This window comes from Somniosus microcephalus, chromosome 19 (assembly GCF_052327205.1).
Source record: "Somniosus microcephalus isolate GS21.2 chromosome 19, FLI_Smic_1.0, whole genome shotgun sequence".
Lineage (NCBI taxonomy): Eukaryota > Metazoa > Chordata > Chondrichthyes > Squaliformes > Somniosidae > Somniosus > Somniosus microcephalus.
Window position 1 is genome coordinate 59364919 of NC_141005.1, and position 16776 is coordinate 59381694.

General features: G+C 43.4%; 1 protein-coding gene across 5 annotated transcripts in view; it reads right to left on the bottom strand.

The window, feature by feature from the left end:
• rnf10 (ring finger protein 10) overlaps nt 1-16776 on the bottom strand; it is a 48976-nt gene that overhangs the window by 6111 nt on the left and 26089 nt on the right. For 3 of the 5 annotated variants that reach the window (XM_085961848.1, XM_085961846.1, XM_085961849.1), the window contains 8 exons: nt 14437-14674; nt 13862-13995; nt 6578-6695; nt 6363-6464; nt 6113-6283; nt 2823-2923; nt 880-937; nt 610-768 (listed from right to left, as the gene is read on the bottom strand). In XM_085961848.1, the coding sequence (XP_085817974.1) occupies nt 610-768; nt 880-937; nt 2823-2923; nt 6113-6283; nt 6363-6464; nt 6578-6695; nt 13862-13995; nt 14437-14674 (1081 nt within the window). The remainder of the gene's footprint in view (nt 1-609; nt 769-879; nt 938-2822; nt 2924-6112; nt 6284-6362; nt 6465-6577; nt 6696-13861; nt 13996-14436; nt 14675-16776) is intronic. The other 2 variants (XM_085961847.1, XM_085961850.1) reach the window with 1 other exon arrangement.

Here is a 16776-nt window from a genome sequence, read left to right on the forward strand (position 1 = left end):
AACTGTGACTTTAAATCGGTGTCGGCAGCCGAAAATACTGAAGATAATATCCGCGACGCATTCCTGAAAGGCCTACGGTCCGAGTACTCACGGCAAAGACTGCTTGGATCGGATCACCCACGAGAGTGGGCTCTGTTATTTAGTCAATAAAATTGATATACCTATCAATTCCTCCAATAAAAGGCGAAGAGTTACGAAGGTGACTAAAGGTTTTTATTGACTAAATAACAGACGATCCAAGCAGGAGGAATACCAGCCAGTCGCTCACCTTTATACCTGGCCTGGTGGGTGGAGCCAAGGCAGAGTCGGCAGTGGTCATCCCAGGTATAGCAGTGTGGCAAGAGGCGACCTCGTACCGTGATACAATAGTGGTCAGTGATACAGTTATAACGAACAGTGGTGAACAGTGCTAACTACTAACAGTGATACGATAGTGAACGTGGTTTACCACACATACCACCAAAACACAAGCAAAATTTGTCCAACTTTAGCACAATCTTGGCATGTCCATGAAACAGCATTTCCTAAAATCAAATTAAGATCAGCATAATGAATAGAGCCCTTAAGTCTTTCTCTTTTCTCCTTTCCCTTCAAGGGCAGCAATCTTACCTGCACAAAGTTCTGGGATTGGAACTTTATTAAGCTTGAGGAATGCTGCCTCCATAGCCTCACTGAAGGAATTTTGAAAGCTGGGTACAGGTACACGGTCGGAGATGTCACTCTCTCCATCACTATCTGCTGCAGGTGGGGGCATCAAACTGGGTTCTGCTGTCAAAACAAAATTTTCAGTCAGTACTCTGACATTCACTAACATGAAGTGCATTACCACAGGATTACTGGAGAATCTGGTTAAATGTTGCTCTATTAAAAAAAAGTCACCTTTTCTTGGAGTTACTTTGGGCCACACTTTTGCTTTAGCCTTCCCATCTTTCAGCATCTGTAGTGAAGAACATATCAACAACTGGCATTTAAGACCTTTAATGTAGAAAAAAAAATCAAGCTGTTTCAGAGGAGCAAGGAAAAATACAGACACCAAGCCAGAGGAGGAGAGATTACTGGGGGTGAAAAAAAGCTTGGTCAAAGGTAGGTTTTAAAGAGGTTCTTAAAATGAAGAGATGGAGGGAGAGAGGTAGAAAAGTTTAGGAGGGAATGCACAACATGGAAGAACTGGGATTTTGGGGGTGGGTTGTAGGGCTGGAGGAGGTTAAAGAAATAGGAAAGGGAGAGGCCATGAGGGATTTAAACAAGAGAAGTTTAAATTTGAGGTACTGGGGAACCAGGAGCCAAATGTAGGTGAGCTGAAGCTAACGTAGGAAGGAGGATGAGAGCCTGGCCAGGACTTAGTAGAATAGTCAAATCTGGAGATGACAAAGGCATGGATGAGGGTGTCAGCAGCAGACAGCTAAGGTAGTAGCTGAGGTGGGCAATGGTTTGAAGGTGGAAGCAAGTAGTCTTTGTGATGGAGAGGATATGGGGCCAGAAACTCTAGATCAAATAAGGTGAAGTTATAAACAGGTTGGGTCAGTCTAGAGTGTGGCTGGAGAGGGGAATGGAATCAGTGATAAAGGTACGGCAGTACCTTGTGGCAAGGGCTGAAGACTATAGCTTAATTTTCCAGATTGTTTGCCTGGAGGAAATTGCGGCTCATCCAAGGCAGGATTATGGACAAGCAGTCTGATAATACAAGCAGCAGAGGTCAAGAGGTGGAGGAGAGGTCAAGCTGGGTGTTATATGAAAGTTGACTATATGTGGGTGATGTTTCCAAGGGGCAGCATGTTGATGAGCAAACAGAGGGCCAATAATAGATTCTCAAAGAGATCAGAGGGCAATAGTGTGGGGGTGGGGGGAAAAAGCTCGAGGTACTCGGCTACAATCAAATAAGGGCACTGCCACAAAGATGGATAACGGAGGAAAGGCAGTAGGATAGTGGATGGAGGATGGTGCAGTAAACCACATCAACAAACTTCTTGTATTTATATAGCGTCTTTAACATAGCAATTTGATACTATGCCACATAAGGAGATATTACGACAGGTGGTCAGAGGTAGGTCTTTAGGAGTGTCTAAAGAGGAGGAGAGAGGTGTAAAGAGGCGAAAAGGTTTAGGGAGAGAATTCAGAGCTTAGGGCCCAAACAGCAGAAGCCACGGTCGCCAAAAGTGAAGAAGAAAATCGGGGATGCGCAGGAGGCCAGAACTGGAGGAGTGCAGGGATCGGAGGGTTGTAGAGCTGGAGGAGGTTACAGAGATGGGGGCAAGGCCATGGAGGGATTTGAAAATGAGGAGAATTTTAAAATCGAGGCGTTGCTGGATTGGGAGCCAACAAGCACAGTGATGATGGATGAACTAGACTTAGGATACGGGCTGCAGAGTTAAGTGAGCTCAAGTTTACGAGGGTGCAAGGTGAGAGGCTAGCCAGGAGAGCATTGCAATAGTCGACTCTAGGAGGTAACAAAGGCATGGATGAGGGCTGCAGAGAGGTCAAGGAGGGATAACACATCTCGGTTACAAAGGATATAATTTGTGACTTCGATAAAGGCCATTTCGGTGCTATGGCAAAGGCAGAAACCTGACTGGAGGTATTCAAACAGAGTTGTAAAAAAGATGGCACAGATCTTGGAGAGCCAGCAAGGTACACAGCCTGAAACCAAGCAACGTTCCAAATTCTATCCTTCTCCAGTGACTAAATCAACTGGTGTGCACAATTTCACATTCATGACCTACTCTCCAGAAGTGCATTTTTATGCCATGAAGTGAATGATATATTTATACTTCAAAAAAGTAACAAACTAAAGAACTAGAGGATCAATTCAGAATTGAAATTACCTGAGCAAATGAAGGAAAGTGAACATCATCCTCCAAGCTGCCAACACATGGAGAAGGACTCCCTGGACTAAATGCAGGGGCTGATGGATTCAATGTTGATTCTACAGGAAGAGTTAAGAAGTGATTCAAAAGCATTCACTTTGTGAAATTCCAACATTCCCAGCTAGGTCAAAACATTACAAAAATAAAAAGATTAAGCATCAATTACAAGACAGGACATTTCACAGGTGCCTCATCACAGTGCCCACATGATTCATACTAGGACAGGGCAGATTAAATGCAATTCATCAGGATCTGTGCTGAGTGCCATTGCAGTTCTTCACTCATTTTGAATTTCATGCACAAAATAGACGGTGATTCACAACAGCTAGCTATTTATCAGCCCTACACTAAACGCCTGAGCCTAGGAGCTGAAAGTAGCGAATGTCCATTCTCTTCCTTGCCCGCTCTGCATTCACTGAAGACACAGGAATTCAAACTCCCACTGTGGAGCAATCACTGCACAAGGATTAAACCGTGCAAGTCAGCTGTGAATTTGCAATTCAATTATCAAGACTTTACAAGCAGTGCCTCAAAAGTATTGACATTACAGATTATTTTCCTCAAGTCCCCACATGCCCCTTTCTAATTAAAGGCAAGAATGCAACATAAAGACAATTAGCATTTTGGATTCTCAACAAAATGCTGCAAAATCTAGTTTGAGATTAAAAGTTTAAAATTCCAACATTTTCTTTGCTCAGCAACCTCATCCAACTCGGATATAAATCATAGCGCAGTCACCAATATTTCAGTAAAGTACAACACTGGCTATGTGAAATTTTCATATATCCATTCAAACGGTGAAAAAATACCCACTATATTTGTAGATCTTATCCTTCCAATGTTGGATAGTGTCCAGAGAGAGCATTGAGAGTTGTGTAATAGTGTAAAGTATTGATTGTTACAGGTTCTTTTGTAGTAGGCCAGACAAGCCTTGCCTGAGAAAATAAGTGCCATTTAGGTGACACCACTGAAATTTGAGGGTGGAGTTGGCACATCTAAACGGACGGTTCTCGTTATCACTCGTGTGGTAGCAGTAGAAGCAATTGCAAGTGACGAATTAATCACACAAGGAGTGTATAGACTGAGGTTCTCAATGTTTTGTTAATAAAACATTAAAGATGCCGCTAACCAGATATCAAAAGCAATGAAGAGCGTACTATTTAACATGATAGCAAAATACTGCAGATGTTGGAAATCCGAAATAACAGAAAATGCTGGAAAAACTCAGCAGGTCAGGCAACATCCGTGGAGAAATTTGAGTTGACGTTTCGGGTTGGACCCTTCTTCAAAACTGTACTTCAATGTACTATTTAACATTTAACTATTTAACATTATAGGCATGCACCTGGAATCGATAATTTGAGGTTTTAAAGGGAAAGTTGAAAGGGGTTTTGTCTTTCAAAATGTTTCGACCACTTTAAACCATGACTTTATGCAGGAGGCTCTAAATCAGTGAGTCTATTAATCATAGAATGGTTACAGCATGGAAGGCGGCCATTTGAGCCCGTGCCAGCTCTCTGCAAGAGCACTTCAGCTAGTCCCACTCCCCCACCCTTTCCCCATAGCCTGACAAATGTTTTTCAGATACTTATCCAACTCTCTTTTGAAAGCCGTGATTGAGTCTGCCTCCGTCACCTTTTCAGGCAGTGCATTCCAAAACTGAGATGAGGAGGAACTACTTCACTCAGAGGGTGGTAGGTCCATGGAATATGCTGCCCCAAAAAGCTGTAGAAGCTACATCATTACATAAATTTAAAACAGAAAGACAGTTTCCTAGAAGTAAAGGGAATTAAGGGTTACGGGGAGCGGGCAGGAATTTGGACACGAGTCTAGGTTCGGATCGGTCATGGCCCTGTGGGTAGCGGAGCGGGCCCAGGGGCCGTGTAGCCTGATCCTGCTCCTATTTCATGTGTCTAATTCTGTTAGATTCAGGAGATGGTTCTGTGATAGTAGATTGGCGGTTAAGATCAGATCAGCCATGATCTTATTGAATGGCGGAGCAGGCTCGAGGGGCCGATTGGCCTACTCCTGCTCCTATTTCTTATGTTCTAACCACTCGCTACGTAAAAATGTTTTTCCTCATGTCGCCTTTGGTTCTTCTGCCAATCACCTTAAATCTGTGTCCTCTGGTTCTCGACCCTTCTGTCAATGGGAACAGTTTCTCTCTATCTACTGTGTCCAGACCTCATGATTTTGAACACCTCTATCAAATCTCCTCTCACTTTTCTCTGTTCTAAAGGAGAACAAACCCAGCTTCTCCAGTCTAACATCATAACTGAAGTCCCTCACCCCTGGAATCTCATAAATCTTTTCTGCACCCTCTCCAAGGTCTTCACACCCTTCCTAAAGTGTGATGCCCAGAATTGGACACAATACTCCAGTTGAGGCTGAACCAGGGTTTTACACAGGTTCATCAGAATTTCCACACTTTTGTACCCTATACCTCTATTCATGAAGCCCAGGATCCCATAAGCTTTAACTGCTTTCTCAACCTGCCCTGCCATGATCATCCCTTTCGTCATTTAATTGTTCCTGCCTTCCACTTCATGCTTTCCTCCCCTCCCTCCTTTCCCTGCTGCTGTACTTGCTTAAAACCGGTTACATCTCTAACTTTTTCCAGTTCTGATGAAAGGCCACTGACCTGAAACATTAACTTTGTTTCTCTCTTCTCCGATGCTACCTGCGCTGCTGAATATTTCCAGCTAGTCTAAATCACACTAAGACAAACACAGCACTTGTGCAACATGATGAACCATGAAAATCACTTGAAATTTGAGGGAGCGTTAAAAAATTCAAGAGGGACCACTTTTGTCCCCAAGGAAAGTTTAGGTAGAGCAGAATTAAAAAGCACAATCTAAGCTGACATTCCACTGCAGTGCTGAGAGAGTGCTGCATTGTTAGAAGTACTGCCACTGAGCCGTGACACTGAACAGTGGACACGATTTCTGTCTATTCAGGTGGGAGTTAAGATTGCATGACGATACTCAAAAAGCAGGGTCTTCTCCTGTGTCTTGGCCAACACTGCTCGCCCAACCAACCAGAAACAGTTTCTGTGGTCATTCTTCTCATTGCTGGGAGAAATCTTGCTGTAAACAGAATTGGTACCATGTTTGCCTACATGACACTGAACATCAAAATGATGGAAAGCAGTTTAAGATGTGATAAGGCACTATACAAATGCAAGTGTTTAAAACAAGTATTTTCTTCTGAGACTACAATGGTAGACTTACAAGGATAGAATTTCTTACCTGCCAAAGAATTGGGGCTGCTGCTAAGGGTAGTGTTGACTGAAAGACAACTTGAAGGCAGAGGGTCAGCATCAGGACTGGTTGGGGAAGCAATAAATGGTGCACTTTTTGGAGAAGAGCCAAATGCTGGGAACTGCTGGAAGTTTTCCAAGGCAATGTGTACTTCTGGATCTAAATGAGAGTAATCAAATTGTATTAAAGAGCCACAACATAACTTACATTGGAATTTAAGGTAAATGAAAGTGCTCACATTTGCCTTGCTTTTCATTTTCTTCCATTTCAATCCTACGCTCTCTTCGACGTTCATCCCGAGCTTTTTTTAAGCGAAGACATTTCCTTCTGTCCAGATCATCTGTTGAGGGGGGGGGGGGGGGGGGAAAGGGGGGGGGAATAAAATCTCAAATTTCAAACCACCAAAGGCAGGTCATTCAATGCAAGTCTATGATTCAAGTAGCATGAACAAACCTGAAAAAGCATGCAAAGTTTCCTTAGAAATCACAGGTGGCTTCAGAGCCAGCTCACAAATACCAAACTCGCAGGTAAGAGGCAGATGGCACAAATAGCGGTGTCGGCGTCGTACATCCTGTGGGAAAAGATTCAAGTCACTACATCACCAAACGCACAAGTTACTTACAACAGTCTTTTATACAAATACATTTTTTATATATTAAAAAAACACCCAATATGATGTCCCCTCACGAACTCAACAGGCAAATGCACCACATACAAGGTAGTTCAATCCCTGGTTTGAAATAAATCAGCCTCAGCCAATTTCAGCTGGAGCAAGACATTCCTGGACTTTTGGGGGAAGGGGTTAAGAGAAAAAGGCTGCGAGGGTGCAGGCAAGAGCAAGGCATTTTGTTTCTGACCCCATGACCTGTGGCAAAAAATATTAAGCCAGGCGATACCATTCAGTGGTAAAATGTAACTGCTCTCAGCCAGGTGTGCCACAATTGGCTTTAATATCTGCCGGAAATACTCAGCCGGTCAGGCAGCATCTGTAGAGAGAGAAACCAAGTTAACGTTTCAGGTCGATGACCCTTCGTCAGTACTGGGAAAAGTTGGAGATGTAAAAGGTTTTTAAGCAAGTGTAAGGGCAGGGAGGGGGGGGGAAGGAGAGGAAAGAACAAAAAAGGGAAGGTCTGTGATAGGATGGAAGGCAGGAGAGATTAAAAGACAAAAGGGATGATGATGCAAGGCAAAAGGAGATGGTAATGGGACAAGTTAAGAAACAAAAGATGACTAGAGGAAGTGTAAATGGCAATGGTAGAATCATCAACAGCTGCCATGTGAAAAAAAAATAGGGGCAGAGGTTATGATCTGAAATTGCTGAACTCGATGTTGAGTCCAGAAGGCTGTAAAGTGCCTAATCGAAAGAGGAGGTGCTATTCCTCGAGCTTACGTTGAGCTTCATTGGAACAGTGCAAGAGGACGGAGGTCAGAGTGGGAGTGAAGCGGAGAATTAAAGTGACAGGCGACCGGAAGCTTGGGGTCACCCTTACAGACTTAATGGAGGTGTTCCACAAAGCGGTCACCCAATCTGCGTTTGGTCTCCCCAATGTAGAGGAGACCGCATCGTGAGCAGCGAATACAGTATATTAAATTGCAAGAAGTACAACTAAATCGCTGTTTCACCTGGAAGGAGTGTTTGGGGCCCTGGACAGTGGGAAGGGAGGAGGTAAAAGGGCCTGTGTTGCATCTCCTGCGCTTGCACAGGAAGGTGCTGGACAAAGGGTCATCAACCTGAAACATTAACCGTTTCTCTCTCCACAGGTGCTGCCTGACCTGCTGAGTATTTCTGGCATTGTGTTTTTATTTCAGATTTCCAGCATCTGCAGTATTTTGCTTTTGTATTGTCTTTAATATCTCTTGGCTGGGGGGGGGGGGGGCTCTGACTCACAATCGCTATCCAGTGACTTCTGCTGGAAAGTACACATGGATGTAGGAAGATAGGATCAGTTGTGATGACTGCCACATACTCGTTTGCCATCTCATCACAATTGCTTCACCAAGAGTGGCAGCAAGTTCCCCCTCTCCCTAGGCCTGGATGTGATCAGTTAACATTGAATCTGGGACTTCATTAATCCATACAGTTCAGCACCACACAGCACATTTGTCCATTCTTTTAAGTTCAAATCCAACTTCCGGAAGTATAACTGGAGAGTTCAGGAATTGTATACAGGTACAATCTCAACCAACTTCAACCTTGTTTAATCTCATCTAATATCTAAAAGGAAACAAGAATCTGAAGAGAGAAGTTTATTCATTTTAGTTGCAAGTTTTATCAAATATTTAGATAAATCATCTAAATGACTGATCCAGAAGAATAGAAGTCAAATTTTAATGTAAGCACTTAAAATCTACATTAGTTTAGTTATAAGCCTCTCCAGCATATTTAAGTATCACAACAGTGCTTTGTGCATTGAGTGCTGTTGGAGTTTTGCTAAGTGGGAGAAAAATCATTTAAGTGTATTTTGTGAATTTTAGTGTGTTAAGAAGTTAATTATTTGAAGTAAGTTTAATTTTTTAAGGGTTTTTTAAACTCTTGGGCAGTTTAAACAGGAAGTAGAATCCAGGTATAAAAGGGGAGGGGCTAGTGCGGGGCACGGAGTGCTTTGTGCATTGAGTGCTGTTGGAGTTTTGCTAAGTGGGAGAGTTCGGATAAGTGGGAGGTGAGGGTGTGTTTTTTGCTCTGTTTTATTCCCCACTCCCAGGCTTAGACAGCACTGCGGAGGCGGAGAAGCAAGACGAGTCAACCAAACAGGCTCCACAGACAGTATTCAAGGAGGAGGTTGGTGATCAGCTGGTTGGTTGGTTTTCTTCCTTCTCTTCTCTTTCATACCTTTAAGTTGGTAAGTCCTATTGAATAGTGGTGTGATATTATCATATATATCCGGGCAGGGTCTTCATAACTAATAATAAGAAATTTAATTAATTATATAGAATGGAGCAGGTGATGTGTTACTGTTGCGAGATGTGGGAGCCGGTGAACCCCATTGAGGCTAACGGTGATTACATCTGCGACAAGTGTTTGCTGCTAGAGGAACTCAAGTTCCATGTTATGGAGCTTGAGACCGAGCTTCGGACACTGCGACACATCAGGGAGGGGGGAGAAGTTCCTGGACTCTATGTTTCAGGAGATGGTCACACCTATGAAGTTAATTACTGCAGATGTAGTCCGTGGTCAGGGACAGGACGGTGTGACTACGAGTGAGGAAGGTACAGGGATCCAGGATGTAGTGTTGAAGGAGACGCAGCCCTTGTTCTTGTCCAGCAGGATCGAGGTTCTTACTCCCTGTGAGGGCGGGAGCGGGGACTGCAGGGAGGATGAGCAACCTGGCCACAGCACCGTGGTACAGGGGGCCATTCAAGTGGAGGGAGTAAAAAGAAATGTTGTAGTGGTAGGGGATAGTATTAGGGGGATAGATAGGGTTCTCTGCAGTCAAGAGCGGGAGTCCCGAAGGCTGTGTTGCCTGCCTGGTGCCAGGGTTAAGGACATCTCTTCTGGGCTGGAAAGAAACTTGCAGTGGGAGGGGGAGGATCCAGTTGTCGTGGTCCATGTTGGTACAAACGACGTAGATAGGACAAGGAAGACGGTTCTGTTAAAGGAGTATGAGCAGCTAGGGGTCAAATTAAAAAACAGAACCTCAAGGGTAATAATCTCTGGGTTATTACCTGAGCCACGAGCGAATTTGGCTAGGATAAATAAAATTAAAGAGTTAAATGCGTGGCTCAAAGACTGGTGTGGGAGAAATGGGTTTTGCTTCTTGGGACACTGGCACCAGTACTGGGACAGGAGGGAGCTGTTCTGTTGGGACGGACTCCACTTGGCCAGTGCTGGGACTAGAATCCTGGCGAATCATATAACTAGGGCTGTAGAGAGGGCTTTAAACTAATTAGTGGGGGGGAGGTTTCTAGAGAGCAAATAATAGAAATGACAACAGAGAAGGTCATAGACTTAGGTAGCAGTGGGGGAATTAAAAAACAGAATGTGTCAGGAAGGGACAGAAGGTATGGAGTAAAAAGTAAAGTACTAAAAAGGGAAAAAACAGGAACTAAATGTTACAAAACATATTTGAGGGTTCTTTATCTGAATGCACGTAGCATTCGTAACAAAATGAATGAGTTAACGGCACAAATAATGACATATGGGTATGATCTTGTGGCCATTACAGAAACATGGCTGCAGGGTGACCATGACTGGGAATTAAACATACCAGGTTATTTAACAATCAGGAAGGACAGGCAGGAAGGGAGAGGAGGTGGGGTGGCTATGTTAATAAAGGAAGGAATCACTATAATACAGAGAAATGATATTGGGTCAAAGGAGCAGGATAGTGAAACAGTTTGGGTGGAGGTAAGGAATAATAAGGGGAAAAAAACACTAGTGGGTGTAGTCTATAGGCCTCCGAACAGTTGCAACTCTGTTGGACGGAGTATTAATCAGGAAATAGTTGAGGCTTGTAATAAGGGAACAGCTATAATTATGGGGGATTTTAATTATCATATTAACTGGACAAATCAAATTGGGCAGAGCAGCCTTGAGGAAGAGTTCATTGATTGTATTAGGGATGGGTTTCTTGAGCAGTATGTAACTGAACCGACCAGGGGGCAAGCAACCTTAGATTTGGTCCTGTGTAATGAGACAGGATTAATTAAAAATGTCCTAGTAAAGGATCCCCTTGGAATGAGTGACCATAACATGGTTGAGTTCCATATTCAATTAGAGGGTGAGAAGGTTGGATCTCAAACAAGCGTGCTGAGCTTGAATAAAGGAGACTATGAAGGTATGAGAGCGGAATTAATTAGAGTGGACTGGGAAAATAGATTAAAGGGTAAGACGGTACATGACCAGTGGTGTACATTTAAGGAGTTATTTTACAACTTCCAAAAAATATATATTCCACTGAGGAAAAAAGGGTGTAAAAGAAAAGATAGCCATCCGTGGCTAAGTAAAGTAATTAAGGATAGTATCCGACTAAAAACAAGGGCATATAAGGTAGCCAAATCTAGTGGGAGGATGGAAGATTGGGAAGTCTTTAAAAGACAGCAAAAAATAACAAAAAGATTGATTAAGAAAGGGAAGATAGATTATGAAAGTAAATTAGCAAAAAATATAAAAACAGACAGTAAAAGTTTCTATAGTTATATAAAAAGAAAAAGGGTGGCTAAAGTAAATGTTGGTCCCTTAGAGGATGAGACCGGGAAATTAATGGTGGGAAACATGGAGATGGCAAAAACACTGAACAATTATTTTGTATCAGTCTTTACAGTAGAGGACACTAAGAATATCCCAACACTGGACAAACAGGGGGCTCTAGGGGGGGAGGAACTAAATACGATTAAAATCACTAAGGAAGTGGTACTTGGTAAAATAATGGGACTCAAGGCGGATAAATCCCCTGGACCTGATGGCTTGCATCCCAGGGTCTTGAGGGAAGTAGCGGTAGGGATTGTGGATGCATTGGTAATAATTTTCCAAAACTCACTGGACTCAGCAAAGGTCCCGGCAGATTGGAAAACTGCTAATGTAACACCCTTATTTAAAAAGGGTAGTAGGCAGAAGGCTGGAAACTATAGACCTGTTAGCCTAACATCTGTGGTTGGTAAAATGTTAGAGTCCATTATTAAGGAGACAGTAACGGGACATTTGGATAAACATAATTTAATAGGGCAAACTCAGCATGGTTTCATGAAGGGGAAGTCATGTTTAACAAATTTGCTTGAGTTTTTTGAGGAAGTAACATACAGGGTGGATAAAGGGGAACCAGTGGACGTAGTGTATTTAGACTTCCAAAAGGCATTTGACAAGGTGCCACACAAAAGATTATTGCTCAAGATAAAAAATCACGGGATTGGGGGTAATATTCTGGCGTGGGTGGAGGATTGGCTCTCTAACAGAAAGCAGAGAGTTGGGATAAATGGTTCGTTCTCAGATTGGCAACCAGTAACTAGTGGTGTTCCGCAGGGGTCAGTGCTGGGTCCCCAACTCTTTACAATCTATATTAACGATTTGGAGGAGGGGACCGAGTGTAACATATCAAAGTTTGCAGATGATACAAAGATGGGAGGGAAAGTAGTGAGTGAGGAGGACATAAAAAACCTGCAAAGGGACATAGACAGGCTAAGTAAGTGGGCAGAGATTTGGCAGATGGAATACAATACTGGAAAGTGTGAGGTTATGCACTTTGGCAGGAAAAATCATAGAGCAAGTTATTATCTTAATGGCAAGAAACTGGAAAGTACTGTAGTACAAAGGGATCTGGGGGTCCTGGTGCACGAAACTCAAAAAGTTAGTATGCAGGTGCAGCAAGTGATTAAGAAGGCCAATGGAATGTTGGCTTTTATTGCTAGGGGGTTGGAATATAAAAACAGGGAGGTATTGCTGCAGTTGTACAAGGTATTGGTGAGGCCGCACCTGGAATACTGCATACAGTTTTGGTGTCCATACTTAAGAAAAGACATACTTGCTCTCGAGTCAGTACAAAGAAGGTTCACTCGGTTAATCCCGGGGATGAGGGGGTGGTCATATGAGGAGAGGTTGAGTAGATTGGGACTCTACTCATTGGAGTTCAGAAGAATGAGAGGCGATCTTATTGAAACATATAAGATTGTGAAGGGGCTTGATCGGGTGGATGCGGTGAGGATGTTCCCAATGATGGGTGAAACTAGAACTAGGGGGCATAATCTTAAAATAAGGGGCTGCTCATTCAAAACTGAGATGAGGAGAAACTTCTTCACTCAGAGGGTGGTAGGTTTGTGGAATTTGCTGCCCCAGAAAGCTGTGGAAGCTACATCATTAAATAAATTTAAAACAGAAATAGATAGTTTCCTAGAAGTAAAGGGAATAAAGGGTTACGGGGAGCGGGCAGGAAATTGGACATGAGTCTGGGTTTGGAATGGTCATGGCCCTGTGGGTAGTGGAGCGGGCCCAGGGGCCGTGTAGCCTTGTTCTGCTCCTACTGTGTTCTAATTCTGTTAGATTTCAGGAGATGGTTTTATTCCTGTTCCTGGCTGGGGTGGAGATCGCCTTTACAGAAGGTAAGTACTGTAGAAAATATAGGGACAGAGTGATCTCCTGGAAGAATTTCGATCGCCTAGATGGGTCGGAGAGGAATTTCCCAGATTTTTTTCTCCCAAATTGGCCATTGGGTCTTTATCTGGTTTTTCGCCTCTCCCGGGAGATCACATGGGTTCGGGTGGATGCAGAGTGATAGAAGATTTGAGGTTAGGATCAGATCAGCCATGATCTTATTGAATGGTGGAGCAGGCTCGAGGGGCCGATTGGCCTACTCCTGCTCCTATTTCTTATGTTCTTATGTTCTTAGGCATTACAAACCCAATTTCCCCAGGGTTGTAGGCAATGTTTCAATGCCTGCCAAGAAGCATACCTCGAGTTACTTTAGCCACTCTTAAGCCAGTTTCCAAGTAGAGTTCAAACAGTCTCAAGGCCACACAATCAAAACAACTTCAATTTCAACAGGAACTGGCAAACTGAGGAATCAGAGGACAGTTAGTGTCGAAATTTATAGATGTGCAATCAGGCTGCACCAGGATTGGAGTGAAGGTATGCAGTGGGACAGTGTAAAGAATGTCCTGTCACTGCCTGTGCTCAAACTGACCCAAGAGTGCTGGATACCAACACTGGGTTCCAAAAAAGTGAAAGAATGCTCCATTTTCCAACAGCAAAGTTCACCATGAGCAGAGAGTGTTCAAAACATTTATAAATTCAATTTTAAGTTACTCTACCTCAGTCACTGAATGTCCAACAATTTCTACCACTGCAGCAGTGATCTTCTCAGGGCAGTTCTCTAAACTACCATACTCCCTCACCAGACATCGCACATTAACTGGGCTCAGAAACATATACTGCCCATCCTCCGCTGAAAAACAAAGAAATTAATCTTGCAGAAACCATACAAGCCAGAATATATTTGATTTATATTTGAATATCCATTTTGTTCCTTTCTACACACAAGATCAGATTATGGACAAAATGGTCACCTTTTATAATGGCACCAATTCAAGTGAAAGGATCCCTCACTACTATCAATGTAACCTCCTCAAAAACTTTATAAACTAAGCGGTCATAAAAAATTGGTTATAGTCACCAGAGTTGGCTTTTACGGAAACTTAGGCAACATATTCGAGTAACTGTTCAATCCCCCTTATTTGGGAACTGCAAGCAGCATTATTGAAGCAAACATTCAGATCTCAGACTAATTCAACAATTCAGTTGTACAAGATAATTAATTTAGTTACTTTGTAAGGACAGACATCAAGATTTACTTAATATAATGCCATCATTCAAGTGAAAGGCTCACCTTGGTAGAAGTAGTAGTAATAAGTTGTTGCTGAGCTTCCTTTAGTAGCCTCGACAGAAGGTTCACATTCAGCGTGTCCACAATCAGTTCCACCACGAGCTCCTTCTGTCATTTCATAACTGCTGACTGATTCAGGAGCAGTGGCCGGCTCATCCAACACAGTGCAGTGCGCAGCAATGGCCTCCTCTTGAGATTCATCAATAATTTCATCAAATGCAGACGAATACGCTAATACATGCTGTCAGGAGATAGCCAGACAAGGTCATTAGATTTTGAAACATTCTCTCCCCCCACCCCCCCCGTCTTTTTAGCACTACATTTAAAAAAATCACTTGAAAATGTAGAGTTGTATTTGGTTCCACCTAATGTAATGGCTGTTGTCATGCACCATTTGACTGTAAAAGCAGCCAAAAGAATTCCTAAATTCCCCATGAGCCCCAACTTTACCACATAGGATGTGGCTGGATTAGAATCAGGCCCACTCAGTTTCAGATGAAATATTACTTCAGCAACTGGAAAATCAATCCATTCACATTTCAGAACAAACAGGTTGCAATTTGGTGTGTCCATGGTTAGCGTGAGCTATAAAATGTTACTCTAAGCACTGGAGATAAAAAAAAATTGACCCATTGCTCAAGAAATAAAAATGTCACCTTGCTAAATGGTTATGGAAGGTATTTTTACACATTTGCCATTTGATCCCCAAGCTGGTCAGTAAAGTAAGGTCAAAAGGAAACTGCTCCATTAACACCATTACTTATTCAGGAGTGGTATGCTAGGGCAATAACTCTCGTTTGCTAGATAAACAAACAGCAGCAGCTACAAGAATACACAATGAAAATATCAGGAATTACAAAATGCAATAAAATGCTGCAGAATGGTTCTAAAGCACAGATGGGATCCCAGGCTTTATAAATAAAAGGCAGAGTACAAAAGAAAGGAAGTTATACTAAATAGTTATAAAACCTGGTTAGGTCCCAGCTGGAGTATGGTGTTCAAAAAAAGGTGTCAAGGCCTTCTAGAGGGTGCAGAGGAGACTTACTGGAATGTTACCAAGGATGTGTGGAGAGTCAAGAGAGGCAGAGATTGTTTGCTTTAGAGCAGAGAAGGTTAAGCAGGGATTTTAGAGGTCTTCAGAATTATGTGGGGTTTTTGAGAGTAGATAAGGAGAAACGGTTTTCACTGGCAGGAGGTTCTGCAATCAGAGGACACAGATTTAAGATAACTGGAAGAAAGAGGGGAGAGGAGGATACACTTTTTTTTTTTAAATGCACCAAGTTATTATGACCTGGAATGCACCCTCCTAAAGGGTGGTGGAAGCAGATTCAATAGTAACTTTCAAAAGGGAATTAGATATATTCTTGAAAAGGAAACATTTGCAGGGCTATGGGGAAAGACTGGGGGAGTAGGACTAATTGGAGAGCTCTTTCAAAGAGCCGGCACAGGCACAATGGGCTAAATGGCCTCTTTCTGTGCTGTATGATTTTAAGTAGAATAGAAGACTGCAACTTGCAAATAGTATGGTGGTAAGGGCAGGTAGGAGGCCAAGAAAGGTGGGTCATGTCACTTAAGTTGGTTCTAAAAGAAAATTATATTGGAGCCATTAATGCAGCTATTTGGAGATGCGTGGTTTTTATTAAAAGTCTAGACAACTGCAACCTTGGTATTGGTCTTACAGTCTAACGTATATCAGTATATTGTCATAGGAAGAAGGGGATGCTGTTTTCAAAGTTGATAAAATCTCAGAAGTAAGGCACTCCAATGGTTTAGTGGGCTTTGGAAGAGTATGTGTAGGTAACCACAGCCTGTGTTGAATTAGCCATCTCAGTTGGACAGAGCAAGAGCGGGACCAGCGAGGGTGGCGGGGATAAAAGGAGCGGCGACCCGAGGCCCGAGCGAGAGCGGGGGGGATAAAAGGAGCGGCGACCAGAGGCCAGCGACCAGCGAGAGCAGTGGGGATAAAATGAGAGGTGACCTGAGGCCTGAGACCAGCAAGGATAAAATGAGCAGTGACCTGAGGCCTGAGACCAGCAAGGATAAAATGAGCGGTGACCCGAGGCCTGAGACCAGCAAGGATAAAATGAGCGGTGACCTGAGGCCTGAGACCAGCAAGGATAAAATGAGAGGTGACCTGAGGCCAGCGGGAATAAAAGGAGCAGTGAACCGAGGCCCAAGCGAGAGCGGGACCAGCGAGGGCGGTGGGGATAAAAGGAGCGGCAACCTGAGGCCCGAGCGAGAGCAGGGCCAGTGAGGGCGGTGGGGATAAAAGGAGCGGCAACCTGAGGCCCGAGCGAGAGCAGGGCCAGTGAGGGCGGTGGGGATAAAAGGAGCGGCGACCAG